This window comes from Drosophila albomicans, chromosome 2R, assembly GCF_009650485.2.
Source record: "Drosophila albomicans strain 15112-1751.03 chromosome 2R, ASM965048v2, whole genome shotgun sequence".
Lineage (NCBI taxonomy): Eukaryota > Metazoa > Arthropoda > Insecta > Diptera > Drosophilidae > Drosophila > Drosophila albomicans.
This window is the reverse complement of record NC_047631.2, coordinates 8,669,510-8,687,657: the sequence shown is the minus strand read 5'-3', so window position 1 is coordinate 8,687,657 and position 18,148 is coordinate 8,669,510. Positions and strand designations below refer to the sequence as shown.

Here is an 18,148-nt window from a genome sequence, read left to right as displayed (position 1 = left end):
CCATTCTTTTTTCATTTCCTCGACTGGCTGTTGCGCCTTTGTGTGAGCGCGTACAACCTGCGAGGGCTGCTCAAAACTAAGCCCATCTATCACATGTCTTATAGATGGGTTATTTATAGAGTGATATTGCAACATATTAGGCAATATTTAGTTAACATGAAAGTGGCTTTAAGCTGTCTTTAAAGGCTGTGCCAAATCACAAGTCTTGTTCAAAATATCTTCGGGAATTCTAAACCCATCCATCACATTTCCTATAGAAGGGGTATTTAAAAACGATATGGATCATTTTAAGCAACACTCGAAAGTGGCTTTGAGCTGTCTTTAAAGGCTATGCAAAATCACAAGTCTCGTTCAAAATATATTCGGGAATTCGTTTCGCAAATTATTCCAGGGTTCTGCATAGCTAATAGAGTCCATGTCAATGGCATTGCTTACTTTTGTTGCCTGACTCGTGAGTCCTTGCAAAAGGCGTCCCCTGCAGAGATCTGCTCTGTGCTGTTCTGTGTCAGCGTCACCTGCTTGCCTGTGGGATGCGTGTTATTTTTCTGCTTTATTTACGCATTTAGCGTTATTTTTCTGCGTAAACGTAATAAATTTCCTTTAACGTTATCTCAAATATGTTGACTTCGGATGGTCGGGGGTGCGTCTGTTTGTTTGTTTGTTTTCCGTTGCCTTTGCTGCTCGCGTGTGTATGTGTGGGGATACATTTTAGAGGCTTAGTGTGTGGCAGCAGCAGCGGGTGTTCGTTGGGTTTGCTGCTCTTTAGCTTTGGGGGCGCTTTACCTTAAAATTACGTGTCTTGCCTGCCTTCAACCAACCAGTCAGCCAGACAGCGAACCAACCAAGCAGCTAAATCTCAGTTCAGCAATGCAATCCAATTAAACAGCAGCTCACGCATGCCACTCGACGCAGACTCAATTAAAAACTACGCTTGCAACTCCCACTTCCATTTGTGTTCTCTTTATCCCACTTGCAACGTGAAGCCATAAAATTGCGATAAGCAATCAGGCAGATCGCCTGCACAAAAAAATACCCATCTAAAATGCAATGCAATTTGCGCATCGCTGCATACGCGGCACAGTGGAGACAAACAACGTCGAAGGGGGAGCAAGAGAGAGAAAATTACGTTATCCTACAGAGTCCTCTCCAACCATATGGTTACAATGTAGTGCGCTTGACTTTGTCATGACTTTTACCATCAGCATAAAAATAAAGATTCTTATTTGTTTTAAATGGTAAATCAATCAGGCAACCTCATTCCTCTCTCTCTCTCTCTCTCTCTCTCTCTCTCTCTTCGTCTCTCTTTATCAATTATATCTGCTATTCAATTCGATGCTATATAGTATGTGTTCCCCATTATCTTTATCGTTAGCATCTCTTTTCAATGGGTATTCAGTTATTCGTGTCATTGGAAATGAGTCCATTGGCAGACGGAGAGACATTGATGCACTACTGCAACTCAACATTTCTTTTGTCGAGCAAGAAGGCCATAATTAATTTTTCATTGTTTACCCACAGATTGAGGACGCTTTAATTATGCAACAGAACTTTGCAGGGATTGCATAAATAACAAGGCCAATACAATTAGAACAATGCGCACTTTCATCTCCAAACTCAAAGAATGCAATCTAGTATATAGGATACTATATATTTTATATCTGCATAGAATTCCATGATTTAATAATTTCGAAAAAAAAAATGGAAAGCTATAGTCGAGAGACTATGAGATACCCGCTACCTATTGTGAATAAAAGCAAAACAGTGGGTATTCATTCTTACCATATTCGGAAGTGGGCGTGGCCAATATTTTAAACAAACTTGATCTGTGTGCAAACAAAAGTGGTTTGAAAGAAATGTTATCCCTATTTCTTCTAATTTCTGAGATCTAGACATATAAATATAAATATATGTATATACTTTATTAGGTCGGTGTTGTCTCCTTTTGCCTATTACAAAAATTTTCTGGCGGCACAAAGTTATAATACCCTTCTACCCTATGGGTAGCTGGTAAAAATGAAGACAGTGACACTTGTCCCAAACTTCCATGGTCGGAAAAAAGTCGCTGTCAGTTGCAACTTTTTCGCTCAAATTAGCTGCTCAAACTGTTACCAACTTTTATCAATATTTTATACCAGACATTGGTAAAGTATATCATATTTCAAAGTATGTAGTATAATTTATGTGATGTTTAATTGTGGTTTCTTGCAATTGTATGCTTTAATTTTGCAGCCACTCCGTAAATATTGGCTTTCGACCTTCTTCGCTTGCCCAGGCTTAAAGTAAACTCATTTGGCATTATTGTCTAAAACCCATATTTGGTTTGACTTCAGTGTTATGTGTGGGTCTCAATTTTTACTCTTGTTTTCCGCAGAACGCCGGGCTAAACTTTTATAATTAAAACTTTTCACTGCAATGCGAGAGAAAAGCAAAAACCAAAAAATATAAAAATGTCTGTCGATATGAATTGTTCAACAGAATACGCGTAATATTTCCCCTGGCTTTAAAATATCTTTGGAACATTGAAATGAAAAGCCGAAACTCATGTTTGCCGTCGGAAAATTTTATCAGGTTGCCGCCGCAGCAAACAATGTGAAAAGTGAAAGCAAATAACAATCGGGCAAGGGTACAATTTGACATTTTAGTAGTAGCAAATAGAAAACAAACATAATTTATGGCCAATTGGTAAGATATCTCTGATATTTTGCAAAAGGAATACAAAATGCGCAAAATATCATTATCGCAAAGCCTGCATAAAAATGTTAATGCCAATTTGTTGGCTGTCAGCCACTTTTATCTGCCTTTCCCCGGACACAGCTTTAAGTGCAGCATTGAGCTCGGGGATGTGCTTTAAGTATGCCACTTATCAGGCTCTGTCCAGAGCAAATGCGAGTGCTGGATAGACGCCGTCTAAGTCCTAGGCGACCCATAAATAAACACTGTTGCCGCCTTGACAGCCGAGCAAAATTGCGTAAAGACAACGCTTGCCAGCCGAAAAACGCATAAATCACATCAAAAATGGGAGGAAGACACAGCATTGGATGAGATGGAAAATGCTAATCATAGTTATAGGCTGCAAAAGCAAACTAATTAAGAGTAGAGCGTGCAACATGGCGTATGCGCATTTAATAATTAAATTCACCGAAGGCCATTAGAGTGTAGTACAACAAACAAAGAGTGAGAGTGAGAATGGAAATAGGTAATTGAATAAATAATGCAATGCAATGAAATCAGGTTGCATCAATTTATGGCCACTTTTTGTCCAATCGAGTTTAGTCCTTGCCGCATTCACTTTACGTCTGGCTTGCGTTATGTGCAAGTCCTCGCCTCATCATATTGCAGCGCCTTCTTTAACCTTGCCCTGTCAATTCGCCAATAGAGCATAATAAAATGGAACGTCAGCTAGGCTGCAATCCAGCAAAATAGCAAAGTAGAGAGAAAAAAAATAAATATCCTTGCTTGTCAATTTTATTTCAATTCCTTCTCCCTTCGAGCGGTCTAACGTGTGCCGTCGTGCATCATCATTTCACATGCACAAAGCCAGGGGCGTGTGGGCGTGGTCTTGGTCGTGTGGGCACGTCAACGTTGTCGTAGTAGATTCTTTTTTCTTTGTGCTAAACTGCCTCAGGCCAAACACTCAATATTTCAATATGCTTGGCCGGGCTTGCACTGCATGTGCACAGCACAGAGAATGCAATCACATCGATTGTGCTCGCATTGTTCTTCTCCATCCGATTGTTGTTGCCGCCTCACTGGCGCTGGCTTTGATGATGTGTCCAGGCATCAGTCATCGGATTTACAGTCAACTCAACTTAAGGCCAGTTAATCCCAAAATGTATGTGTGTCAATAAAATCAACTGGTGTTATGCTTTTTAAATGCATTGCACTACATGATTAAAGCTATGAAATACAAACCTACCTTTATCGGCTTTAATCGTCAGTATTCCATCAAGTGTAAGAAATGTAAAGCACTTATTAAATGAAATTGTCTGTCTGTTTTTCGTTCTTTTTTTTTTTTTGTTTTAAGCGCTTTTTCGCCAAGTGCAATTTAAGAAAATAATAACAGGAAATTCCAATAACTCCAAAAATGTAACAATAACGAAACGAAACAACAAAATTTGAGAAGCTGCAATCTTATTAATTCAAAAACACTATTCTTATGGACCCGAAACTTTCTCGCTGTGTAGAGTTTAAATTAATACAAAATTAATGAATGGCAATTATACTTACAATGTAATACTCGAAGGGGGCACGACACATAGGGCAAGTCTTGACGTCGCTAATCGCGTAATAGTCTTTGAGGCAATTCTTGCAGAATGTGTGCTTGCATCGAATGCTCACAATGCGCCGCTTGGGGAACAAACAGATTGGACAAACATCAGAATCCGCGTTCATTTTTATGATTACGAATACAAATTTTCGAATGCTCAAAATATTTTCTATATTTTTTTTTTGTTGGAAAGTATTTGACGTACTTTGAAAGATGGAAGTCAATCATTCAGATTGTTCTGTCATGGCTTTCTATGTTGTATATTTGAATTTTTGTGTGTTAGGTGTTGAGCTCCGCATTTCAACGATGATTTTTTTCATTCGGTTTCACGTATCACGCATATTACGCATACGCCACGTATTACATGAGCTTGTCAGTGACATTTTATTTATGACAGTGCGAGCGCGTAACAAAGGAAACGACTGCAAAAATGGGTGGATCAATAAATCGCCGACCTATCAACCAATGAAAATGGCGCACTCACGCACTAGACCTCATAAGTATAGGGTGTTACTACATTCGTGTATGACCTATAGTATGTGACCCGAATAACCAAATCGATTACGTTGCAGTATTCGAGCAAAGATTAATGTTGCCTCATAATTGAAATTCAAATTAAACGTTCAGTACTTACTATATTATTAGAATAACTATAATGAACCTTTGTTATTGTTTTTCAAAAATTTATAATAGTGGAATACTATATAACTAACATTGATTTATATTAATATTAACTCAAGAGATTGAGGTTGAATTATTTGACTTTATATTTCGATTAGGGCCACTCACAATATTCTCACCGTAAAGAGAAACGAGCAAAAAATGTGTGACCATATAAATTATTTAAGGGATTTTTCTAATGATGACACATCGATTACATTAGAGATGTAAAATAGTAAGCCATATTCAATCTTAATGTTTTCAGTCATTAATCTATTATATCATATACTATTTCAAATGAATATTTTTTCTTAAAGATAAATATCCTAGAACAGTTTTGTATATTTTGTTTGCTAAAGACTTGAAATTTAAAGGCTGAATGTTACACTACACATACAACAAATACGTACAATCTGAGCAGCTGAGCAATTGCTTGCCCTTTCATTGACTCTCGTCTAATACGCACTTGTGTCTTGTGCGAGAGAGACTTTAAGTGAAATGGCATTCGAGTGTTTTGCGCATTCTTGAGATTTACTTCGATGCTTCAATGTTGTGGCACCCTGTCAATAAGTAAGTGCCATGTGCTTATGTGTAGTGGGCGTTTGTCAAGTTGATGCGTCAGTTTATTGTGTTTGACATAATACATAATACTCGCACATAATACATAATACATTCTCTACATACTAGAGTAGTCGGAGATATTATCGCCAGCCTACTTCTTCAGCATTGTCAAATTACGGCCAAAGATTGATTGTCAGTCGTGTCAGTTTGGCAGTCTGATTATTGCGCAATGTGCGCATGGATTTTTGCCACTTTATCAACTAACTTTTATTTCTTTCGTCTTTTCTGTCTTCTCTGTTCCACAGTGGATGGCTAGGAAGCGCCAAGGGTTGGTTGGGAAATGCTTCAATGCCATCGATGCCAGCAATGGCAATGCCATCGATGCCCTCGATGCCAGCGATGCCGTCGATACCATCGATTCCTGGACTACGGAAGAGCGGAGCCGCCGAGGGAGCTGAGGGTGCCGAGGGCGCTGCAGATGCCAGTGCTGCGGGTGCTGTGAGTGGTGGCGATGATGACGACAAGTCGAGGTATATTAGGTATGGGCCCCAGCTTAAGAATGACGGAATTATATACATTTCAAACGGCTACAGTAAAACTAAAAATCATAAGAGATCGCGTTTGGTATTTTTTTTTTATTTTTTCTATTTCTTATTTTGTTGGGTTCCTTCTCCTGTTAAATGAAAAGTTTTCGTTCAACTTTTTATGACAGTTGTGGAAGCCTTTTGTTTCAACTTATACTACTTACTTTGAGGCAGCATTTGTTTGTAATATTTTTCGTTCTGTTACACCCCAAAAAATACGAGCAACTTTTTCTTTTTTTAAGCAAGAACAGAAACTTGGAACAATACAATTCAAGTTTATACACACCTCTTGCTAACACTTGACCTACTATTAGCCTACTTGAAACACGATATTTTATACAACTTATAATACTCAATATATAAATATATACTTTAAACACAAGTTACCTTAAATATATCCTATAACTACTGCCATTTAGTTAGTTTCTACTATTCACAAATTTCTCTTGAAAAGAAAACCAAACAGTTACAAGATATTTATATTTTCCATTTCTGATTTTCTTATTTAATCTTAATTCAAGTTTCTTACACACTTGTCGTGCAAATTCAAATTTCACTCTTTAATAACTTTTCCTTAAAAAAAACTGTACAAATACAAATAATTACAAACAAGATCACATCTAAATCTTTATACGTTTTTGTATGTATAAGCAAAAAAAGAAACCTTTAACCTAAAAAAAACAAATGACAAAAGCATAAACATAACATGAATCAAAAACAGAATTTTGTCCGTTTACAAAAAGTTGAAAAATTGACACTTTTAAGATTTAAGGTAAGTTTTCTTCTTAGTTTTGTAAAAGGACACAATTTTGAAAGGATTCTAGAACGCATTTCATAAAACTCATAATCAAGTTAAATCATTGCAAAACACCATCACTTCAGTTAAACTCATGCTCTGCCAACACATGAGACCCGCTGCCCAACTTTCCATTTCCCATTTTTCCCATACAACATTTGATAAATATACATTTACAAATCTTTCCTCATCATTAGTTGATTCAATTCATATTTATGATTTCGTAAGATAACGCGTTAAAATGCATTTAGTTTACAGTTCAGAAAGAAATTGTTGCCCAACTTAACTTTAACAAATGTTCAAGTATCAGATTCCATCATTATTGAGCGGCCCATCAAACAACCTGAAGGATTTAATCAAAACCACACAAATCTGGAACTATTTTGTGTCTACGCAGTAGATAAAACAGAAACAAAAACCAAAAAACTTAAAAAACAAAAACTAATTGTTGTTACTAGTTGTTATCATATCATTTGACGGATTATTTCACAAGGATATTCTTTCCCCCTTTCCCACCTGATTTCTCTGTATTTTTGTGTGTAGCTCTTTCTGTGCCAGTTTTCTTATGCTTTACTTAATATTTTATTTTTCAAGTATGTAGCGACTGTATTCTGGTCAATTCTTTGACAGCTCCTCTCTCCTCCTTCTCTAAAAACATTGGAAATGTGCGATCTTCTCGAGTTTATTTTCAAGTCAACTCAAAATGAATTTCCTTATAAATGATACGAATATGGTGCATGTAATAGTGTGTTCTTTTTATCGTCTTTCATTTCCGTCTCATTCAGCTTATCGTTTAACGGCATCCATCATTAATTATTCATTAAATTTACGAACATTTCCATTTGCATCACAATCATGAATAATTTTCATATTAATTGTCCTTCAAATGAATATAATTACAAGAGCTATAAAAACGTGTAAATATACAAAAGCATTAACATATAATAATAATTAATAATCTCAACACCCTTTCCAAATCATAGACCAAAGGCAATAGTTTATGAACAAATTACAAATTCAAATAATTTTGAAGCTACAAAAATATGTATTAATAAAATAAAAGTATAGGTGTCACTCTTAATAGTTTCAACAGGTTTCTATTAAAATATTTTTAAAATTGGAGTAACATAAGTTCTCACTCAATAAACATATGGGTAATTCCATAATTTTATGGCAAAAAAAGTCGCGTGCATCACTATTTACACAAAAATAATAAACTGAAACTATTTGAAAAAAAAAACAATTCGGAAAGGTACAATCGAGTGTTCTGTACTATGGGATACCCGTTATTCATTTTCAATAAACCCAGAAAATATTGAAAATATACCGCTAATGTCGAAGTTAATTTTTGGTATATCTATATATACCACAAAGAACAAAATATACCTGATTGTCACCTAATCCAATACATATATACTAAAAAGTAAAAAAAAGTCGAGCACACTCGACTGTGAGATATCCGCTAACCATTTTGAATGAAAGCAAAATATTGCGGTATTATTCTCAAAATATGCCAAATGGCATATTTGGTATATTGACATTCACTACATTCAAGATATACTATATATATACCAAATATATACCAGATTGTCAGCCAAAGCAAAAACAAAATTAAAATCATTCTTAGTTTTAATAAAAATGCTATAAGATACATTTTCACTTCGAATAGTGGGGCATGCGACATTTTCGCCAGAGATATACCCAGATCGTCCCAATATTTATTACATAGAATTAGATTTACTTGCCATCTTGGTCTATGATAATATTGAATGTTATCTGAAGGGTTTTTTATTAATTTGCAACGCATGCACTTGAAATCAATATGAATATATGAATTGCTGGAATGCCTCGATTTGAATTGGAGTTTGATTTTGGTGTTGCATGCTGCATGTTGACTATTGTTCTCAATTGCAATATCCACACCAGATATCCAATACTATATATACATATATAATATTTATGTATAAATGTTTACTCTGAAAAAACTTCGCTACCCTAAAAATGACACAAGCTTATTTTGCTCTCTTCTCTCTCTCTCCCCATCTCTTTCTTGCTCTGGTTATCCTCTCTCATTTGCACGCTGACGCAATTTGTAATTACAGCGCTACTGAGGGCGCCGATTCGCATCCAGCATCAGGCGGCGGCACGCCCACTGGAGATGAGGGTCAAATTGGACAGGGTAAGGGCGATGAAGTGAAAAGTACGTGTCACAGTTTGATTGGTAAAAAAAAAAAAAAAAAAAAAAAAAAAAAAATATTACAACATTATAAATGTCGATTCAATGTCAACTGAACTAAATTGCAAATTGTCAAAGCAAAAAGTAAAAAACAATCTGAGATAAATAATAAAATAATAGAAAGCGGTGACAGGTTACTACATACATGAAATGCATTTACAACCCGTAGCAATTATACTTCCCCCAACCAAATAGTTGTATCAACTTGATATATTTGCATTATCTTCTATTTTACTTAGTCACTTAGTCTATTTATTCTCACCTCCAAACAACGTTTACTTTGTAGTCTTTGCAATTTTGGTTGACTGCGTTAGTTAGATGCAACCACTTTTACTTAACATCAAATATGTAATGCAACAATTTATAATAATTCGAAATCTTACTCGCTTCGACAGTTACCACAAAAGTAACTCAACAGGCCAAACATTTTGGCTCGTTCTTGTCATCGGCCATCAGCAAGGCTGGCAGCAAGATCAAGGAAACAGTCAAGGATAATGTGAGTACAAAATTTGTACTTTTTCATAAGTTCATTTGATTAATTAATCATCCATTTGCAGACTATTCTCGACTCATTCAACAAGGAGCAGGAGGCATTCATTAAGGGTCAAGGAGGCGCTGGCAATGGAGCTGCTCCATGGATTGGCCATGCCAATGAGTCAAAGATCAAGGAGGAAATTTTGGGCTTGTCACAGGATCGTCGCAACTTTGTGCGTGCCCCGCCAGCCGGCGTGGACTTTGAGTTTAGCTATGACACCGCATATCCCACTGCCATAGCCATTATGGCCGAGGATAAGGCACTCGAAACGATGCGTTTCGAATTGGTGCCCAAGATGTGAGTAGCATGTGCATTTTCAATGAATTTTTTATGGAAATTATATATAAATTTAACACCCGCGTAGCATCACTGAGGAGAACTTCTGGAGGAATTATTTCTATCGCGTCTCACTAATCATTCAGGCCGCCGAGCTTGGCACTTTGGGCGCTGATGGTGTGGGCCAGGCTTCCAGCGGTGAAGATGGTAAGTTCGTTGTCATTGATTCGCCTGCAGCAGCAGCATCAGCTTTCACACCGAAGACCCAAGAAAACATTCCATAATTGAGACGCGTTGCCGTTGAAACGCGCGAAAGCGGCCAAGTTTATGATTTCCTTGCGCTTGCCACTTCAGTATCTTTCTCTCTGTAAACTGTCTAGCTCTCTCTCTCTATCTCTACCTTGCAATCTCTATCTCTCTCTATCTCTATCTCTCACATACAAACACTCGCTACTCGCGCGCTCTTTAACTTAAAACAGTCTATCAATCTCTATTAACCTCTCTATCTTAAGTCTAAGTTTTCATTTATGATTTCGATACCAATTTTCTTTTCACACACACGCGCCTGTTCTCCTTATGATTTACGATTCTCAACTAGTTCTACTTGGGGACACGCCTCCCTTTTAGTTATTTTCATTTTTAGTTATCTCGTTTTACTAACTAACTTTCGGCTAGCGTCTGTATTACACCGCCTTAAAGTAAATGCTCTGAACCTTAAGTTTCGGTTTTGTATTTTCCTCAGTTTCAATTCAGTTTCAGTTATGGTTATGAGTTGTGATTGTCCTTCAGCTGCACCGGCTTTTGTCGCCTGGGCCACCGATCAGATTCCTAATTTTGTTTAGTTTTTAGTATCGTTTCGGTTCTCATTTTCTCATAATCGTTTCGCTCGTCTCTTCACCTCGTCGCGTATTTAAGATCCTCTCGAAGTCAATAATCAAAAATCGCCTTTCAAACGCCCCTTTCACATCGTATCCCTTTTTTATTTTGATTATCTAAAATTACCTTTTTTATTTCTTAATTTTTCTTTTCATGTATTTTATAATAATTTGAAACAAACAAATTTAAACAAAAAAAAAATTGTACAATAAATATAAATATGTTGCACGTGACTCAAACTTAAAAAAACAAAACATCGAATTAAATCAGCCAAAATTCAGGCAGATAATGCAAAGATTGACAAAAAGTCTGGCACAGTTGTCCAAAGTGAGACAAGCAATGAATCTAAACAAGCAACTCAAGGAGGCGCTGTCTTTGACCAGCCAAAGCCTGTCATTGAGATTAAAGCGGCCGAAGAGCTTAAAGAGAGTGACAAGAAAAGTCTCTCAACGAAAATCTCCGAGTCCGAGTTCGTTTCAGATGAATTCCAAACATCAAACGAAACCGATTTGGCTGAAATAAAAGATGGTATGCGCAAATTGGGCATTGACAGCATGACCCAACAGGCGCTTGCCAGCAACAACGATGGTAAGAGGTTTTAGTTTGCAAATTAGATTATTATTTCCCTAAGTTAATTGTAACATACAATTTGATTTCGTTTTTTGTTTTTTTTTACTAAGCTCCTTAAACTACTATGTTGTATGCCTCAATAATTGGATTACACAAATCAAATACAAGAATTATAATCCCTTAATTTATCTGAATTGAGGTACACGGCATACTCGTTGCATAATCTCGTTCGTTTTGCTTACTATTATCTTTTAATATTTCCACATTTTGTACATACATTTTAGGTTCCATGCATTCGCTTTGAAATTCGTCTTACTTATTCATTAAGCTGCAATTTCTATTGAGTCTGCATCCAACCTGTCAACATCGTATAAAACACACACATACCCATACACACACCTACACTTACATATACATAAACATATGCAAAAAGTAGAACATCGATTGATTCTCATGTCGGATCATGTGGCTTAATTGCAATAAATAGAAAGACGAAGAGCTCTTAAATTTGAATAAACTAGACTAACGAAATGTTGTAGGTCAATAGGTCGTCAGATGCACTGAATCAATATAGTACGTAAACATATTCCGGAATGGCACAATCAATTTACGAATAGCATAGGTAACTCAAAAGATATGAAGCTTCGTCTAACACATGGGCAGCATTACTCGCCATTTAGATAACATGCTCCATGGTGTCACATATCATATATGATATATAGTATTCGTCTTCGTATTCGTATTTGTCATTTCAATATCAGGTTTTTCTTTCCTTTTGCCATTTTGCCTGTTTCCATTGCCACATTTCAAACTGTTTGGCTGCGTACAAGTTTAAGTTTCGTTTCTAACCATTCATAATGCCCACTTAATATTTATTTTTATATTGCTCAAATCTAAACTTTCAAGTAAATATATTTCAATGACAAAATGCCCATAAAATATACCAAACAACAAAATACAAATGCAAACTCACTCTTATCGAAAAATGTGTGTACAAAACAAAGTGTAAAAACCAAACAATTCTCTTTTTCTCCTCTGCTCTGTTTCTTTCTTTTGTGTAAATTACATTTTTGTCAAATCGTTTTCTTTATTGTCAAAATACTAACAATATACTAACAATATACAATCCAAAGCTCTGGCATTTAATTATTAAACAAACAAACAAACAAAAAAAACATCAAGAAAAATCTCAATTGAAATGAAAGCAACAACAACCCCATAAAAGAGTATACAAACCTATGGCAACTTATGGATAATAAACTATCAATAAATTCAATATGAAATTTATACTATACATAGATAATATAACAAATAACAAGCGGACAGCTCAAGTCTGGTCTAATCTATTGTTGCCATTCTTTTCTAACTAGCATACAAAATATTAAAATGAAATTAATTATAAATACATCAACAAGAAATATAAGTATAATGCAAAAAATGAAATCAAATAAATTTCACTTAAGTATCTATGATCTACTTCTACTTATAACAATGTAAAAGATAATACATTAATATCAATTAACTTGTGCACTAGCCACAAATCAATTATGAACAAGTTGAGTATAAACAAAATGATACAAATTCTTATTATTGATCAAACTCTTTACAATTTCGTGCTTCTTTATTCAATTGCATTTTCGATTTAATTTTCAATAATTCGCTATACAAATCTATATTATTATACAACGAAAAACGATTGTAATTTATATATAACTAAATATATATATATATATCTATTACTATTATTATTTTGAACATATTCTTTCATTCTTAGTATTCTCCCCCACTATTTCGGCCTAATTTCATTTCGATTAAACCCAACCAAATCGCGTTTTCCTCTTTGACACCACCACCCCACCACCGCACCATGAATTGCTCCCAAACATTAACACAGAACACTTCAAAAAGAATAGAATTAATACCAATACCAATACCAAAAATAAAAAAAGAAAGACAACCAAATTCTTAATATTAGTCGAACTATAAATTGTTGTATTGAAAACATTTAACAAACATTTATTTTTTCATGTATTTCTTAATTTGTTCTCAAATCATCTTGCAGAAGATTGAATGGATAAACGCTAAATTCAAAAACCAAAAAAAAAAAAACAAAAACAAAAAACCAAACTAACAAAATAAAACCCAAACGCAAGCAAAATTGCCCACATGACAAAAAGAAAAAAAAAAACAACAACTAAAAAGAAAATGTTATACAAAGAAAAAAAAACAAAAACGAAATGCAAGAAACCAAATTATATATACATATATAAAATATTCTCTTGACAAAAATTTAAACAAAACGCATTATTTATATAAACCGAAAAGCAAAAGAAAACAAAAACGTTACTTAAAAAAACTGAAACAAAATTTTGTGTGGTAAGTTAGAAATTGTTGGTTCAAACAAACAAATTTTCACTTATATAAAAAATCTAAAAAAAAAAAACAAAAAAAAAACAAAATATCATAAAATGTTTCAATGTTTTGTTGTTGATTTTCAATTGCATAAAATTTGTGTTGAGCAAAATAGTTGTCGAAAATATCAATTTTATTTCTTATCGCTGTTGTCAGTGTCCGTAAACATATTTAATATTGTTGTGTCTATATGTTTGATGGCTATTCGTATTCGTATAAATGGTCAGTTTATTTTTTATGTTTTGTACAAAAATATTCAACTAGAATTTCGAATGTAGTTGTTTGCAAGCTTACATTTCTTATATCATTTCAAGACGTATTTGCTTTTTAAACATCGTCAAAAGGAACTTTTCCAAATTAAACCTTTAATCCAAATACTTCTCACAAAAAAAATCTATGCTTTTTAATTGCCCAAAAGACAATTTGTAAGATTTCAACATTCTGAAATTGAAATTTTTTTAAACTTATATGTGTAATATAACTCACCACACAAAATCAAGAGAAATAAATTCAAAATACACACAAGAAATTCTTCCCTCTCTAAAACTAAGAACGTAAGTCAGTCTGTCCATATACGAACGAACACATTAAGAATTTTAAATGTTGTACAGAACTGCTTTAGTTATCATTTGATTCAGTAATTATTGCAATTTTAAATAGCTTCCAGTTGAGTTCATATATATTTGGCGTGCTTTGTATAAGTAAATATTTATATTACCAGTAAATGTATAGAATATATTTGGCTTGCTTTTGATTTACGTGTTACATATGCTGTAAATACACACTAAATATTGATTTCATGTTTTTTTTTACTTACAAATGTATATCTACTTATTATGATTATTCTTATTCTTATTATTATTATTATTGCGGTGTCATAAGTGAGATTTACTGCTTTGGCACTTGATTTGGTGTGAGGACAACAAGCAAGTCATGGTAGAGGATAAACGCAAAGTATCCTCTTATGTGAGCTCACTCTTAACTACTTCTCTATACTATTGTATTTGGTGCGTTGGTTTTGCACGCTGACTCGTCAAGAAGTTTAGTATAATATTGGCTATGGTGTCAAGTATTAAAGTGTACTAAAGAGAATTTCCAACTTTTGTAGACGATTACTTTTCAGTTACGGTGCGAATACCAAAGCGAATAACAGTCTGTGAAAATCTATGCCTTAGTTATACGAGTTTGACACGCGATTAATCTCGGAAGGTAAAGATCATTGAGAAACCATGTACTTGCTTGGAGGGTCGTCACTAAATTAATACTTTGCTTGCTAGAACCTTTAATCCAAACTTACAAAAAAAAAAGAATATATTACTTATGATATGCCACTATGTATGCTATTTTATAAGTATGCCTAAATTAAACTAAAAAAAAACTACTATATATCCATATGTATGCATACTTAACATACAACTTATGTATGGTTCTATGTAGTATGCAACCTAACTGTCGTATACCTAAGATAATAAGATAAAGCCACACACATAGTAATCGTCAGTTTGATACATCTTCCCCAGAGGAACAATGGGAAAAGGACTTGGAGGCTGAACTTAAGGACTACGAGGTTGTCGACGAAGGAGGCACCGGCGGCGGACGCAATAAAAACGGCGAGGACGAGGACGAGGATGAGGAACCGACAATATCGAATTTGCGCACACGTTCGTCTAACAACGATTGGGAGGAGTATGCCGATTTAATTGAGGATACCGATGATTTAAAGTAATTAAGAGCTTATATCGTAGTTTCTTCTAAGTTGGCTCTAAGTTTATAACTTAACTTTTCTTTCCATTCCTCCTTTCTACTCTCCTTTGTTTCTTTTTTACTACTTACTTAACTTACTTACCTACTCGTTTGTATTACTACTCTCATTATTGGGTATGTAACCTTATCTCGTACCTATACCATATCTAACCTATCGACAACCAACAATAACAATGACAACAACAACACAGAACTTTGAAGTGCCTAAAACGCACAATGTTGGGCTATCAATGAGACGAGGCATTCTTTACGCTCTTCTAGTGTTGGCGTAAAAGATTCCCAAATGTAAATAGAATGTGCCTCGGATCGTATTGGAAAAGTTGGTTGAGATTTGGGCCAAAAGCAATGAATTTTATTGAGTTACCTTACAAGATGATATAAGACACTAAAACCCAAATATGTATTAATTCAATCAATTGGCTAATTCAAATGATATCAATCACCCAATCCGAATGTCAAGGTTATCCTTTTCTTTTCCTGTTGTCACCTCCCCCCCACGCCCACGACCACGCCCACGATGTGAAGTGGGGTGATGAGTTGCTAGCGTTACGGGAACTTTCGCCAATTGTTCAGCACACGAAAAAATGGCAACAGTTAACTATACATAAATGCAAATAAAAGTATGTACACAAACTCCAAGCTAAAACAAACAAAAACAACAACAGACAAACTGGTTAAACTATAATTAAAGAACGTATAATTCGTATTTAAATATAGTAATGAAACAAAAATTAAATTACAAAAAAAAAAATGAAAAAAATAACAATTTCATGAAAATGGACATAAAAAGCTTCAAAGGGAAACATTTTGTTATTTATATTTATAAATAAATTATATATATATACATATATATACAGATACAGATAAATTAATGCATTTGAATTTAATGTGTAAAAAATTATTATTATAAATATATAGATATATGTATAATATATATAAATATATATATATATATACACTATATGTACTATGTAAAGATATTAATATAAAATGAATAATAAAAAAATATATTAAAAAAATAAATAAATAATGAAGTAAACTCAATATTTTATTTCAAAGTTCACTTGGTTATAGTTTTTATTGACACTTTTTATAATTTGGCAAAGAAAATAGATTTGTGTTTTTGATCAACAATTTACGAGTATTATCGCAAAACTTTGGCACGCTTTTGAATCAAATGCTTATAATTTTCGTCCTATTCTATTTGTATATTTTTCACCAAGTTTTAATAACTATTCTAATTCAGCAAAACACACAAATATGTATTCCTTTAAAGATAAATGCCAAAAACAATAATAATTAAATCGGAACATCACGTTTAAGAAATGAAATGAAAAATGCAATTAAGAAAGAATACAAATAACAAAATCGCAATTATAAACAATAAGCAGTTCAAAACCTTTAAAACAAATATATATATTTACATATATATTTCACTAGACAAATTTTTATGCATAAATTGAAAGAAAGACGATGGAAAGGACAAAAAACAAAAAACATAAAACAAATAAAAACAATCTATATTATCAATGTTTTTGCTCTAAATGTCTAACTAATTGTTAAAAAGCAAATTATTTTCAGCAGACACAAGGACATGTTAAATGAAATATGAATATGAAATATCGCTATAAATGTGAAATTATTTGTTAGCAGATGATGATAATAACACATGGAAGGTACGAAAGGTCAAAGTTAATAACACGTTACGACATTTAACTGATGCTGTATGTATATTAAACATTTTACTTTTTAACAAATGCAAAGTATTTACAAACAATAAATAACAAGCAAGTGTTGAACAAAAAACTAAACATATTTTAAATTGAAATTTACTTTGTGCGTTTTTAAACAAGTTGGCAATTAAAACCCGAAACCTAACCACAAGTCTAAAGCAAATATAATTATAAAATATAATTATAAAAGAAAACAATATATATATAATATTAATAATAATGAATGACAAATAATGTAATGTTGACAACGTGTTTTACAGTATATCAAAATTCAAATAAAATCCAAATCCAAGCATTAACACATATTTTAATGTCTGCATACAATTTACATACTTATTATTGAAACCCAAAAAAAAAAGATAAGAAAATGCGTTAATTAAAGGTTATGAGCAAAGTTCGTTGAAGCATTTGCATATGAGAATATAAATAAAAATAAGAACAAATAACAACAGAAAATACACACGCAGCAATTTCCATAAATATATATATACATACAATACAATAACATTGCTAAATTAATATAAAAAAAATAAACCCAAAATTGAAAACCAAACACTATACATATAATATGTATGTATGTACATGTACTAATTAAAGTATATCACCAAAACAAATATATATATATATAATTTAGTTGACTAATAATAAAAATAAAAAACAACAAAAAAAAAAAAAACAAATTATGATCTATACAATGACATCTAGACAGAGATTTATTTGCAAATAGTTTGACACAATGAATGAATGAATGCAACAACAACACACAAGCCCATTTAATGCCATAGAAAATTGAATTGAAGTCAAGTCAAGTAATTACACAGAGCGCATACATATATGCCTATATATGGAGTATACAGCCGATCGGTAAACAGCCCTAT

The 18,148-nt window shown here is 33.5% G+C and overlaps 1 protein-coding gene across 18 annotated transcripts in view; it reads left to right on the top strand.

Moving 5' to 3' along the window:
- The window catches only part of LOC117576423 (synapse-associated protein of 47 kDa), a 38,646-nt gene that overhangs the window by 18,054 nt on the left and 2,444 nt on the right, over nt 1–18,148 (top strand). For 3 of the 18 annotated variants that reach the window (XM_034261155.2, XM_052007274.1, XM_034261156.2), the window contains 8 exons: nt 5,794–6,027; nt 8,971–9,068; nt 9,500–9,600; nt 9,662–9,936; nt 10,004–10,122; nt 11,062–11,379; nt 15,294–15,495; nt 15,729–17,978. In XM_034261155.2, the coding sequence (XP_034117046.2) occupies nt 5,794–6,027; nt 8,971–9,068; nt 9,500–9,600; nt 9,662–9,936; nt 10,004–10,122; nt 11,062–11,379; nt 15,294–15,495; nt 15,729–15,771 (1,390 nt within the window). In that variant the 3' untranslated portion in view covers nt 15,772–17,978. Of the gene's footprint in view, nt 1–5,793; nt 6,028–8,970; nt 9,069–9,499; nt 9,601–9,661; nt 9,937–10,003; nt 10,123–11,061; nt 11,380–12,494; nt 12,917–13,423; nt 13,595–15,293; nt 17,979–18,148 lie in introns of those variants that run through there. The other 15 variants (XM_052007276.1, XM_052007270.1, XM_052007275.1 and 12 more) reach the window with 12 other exon arrangements.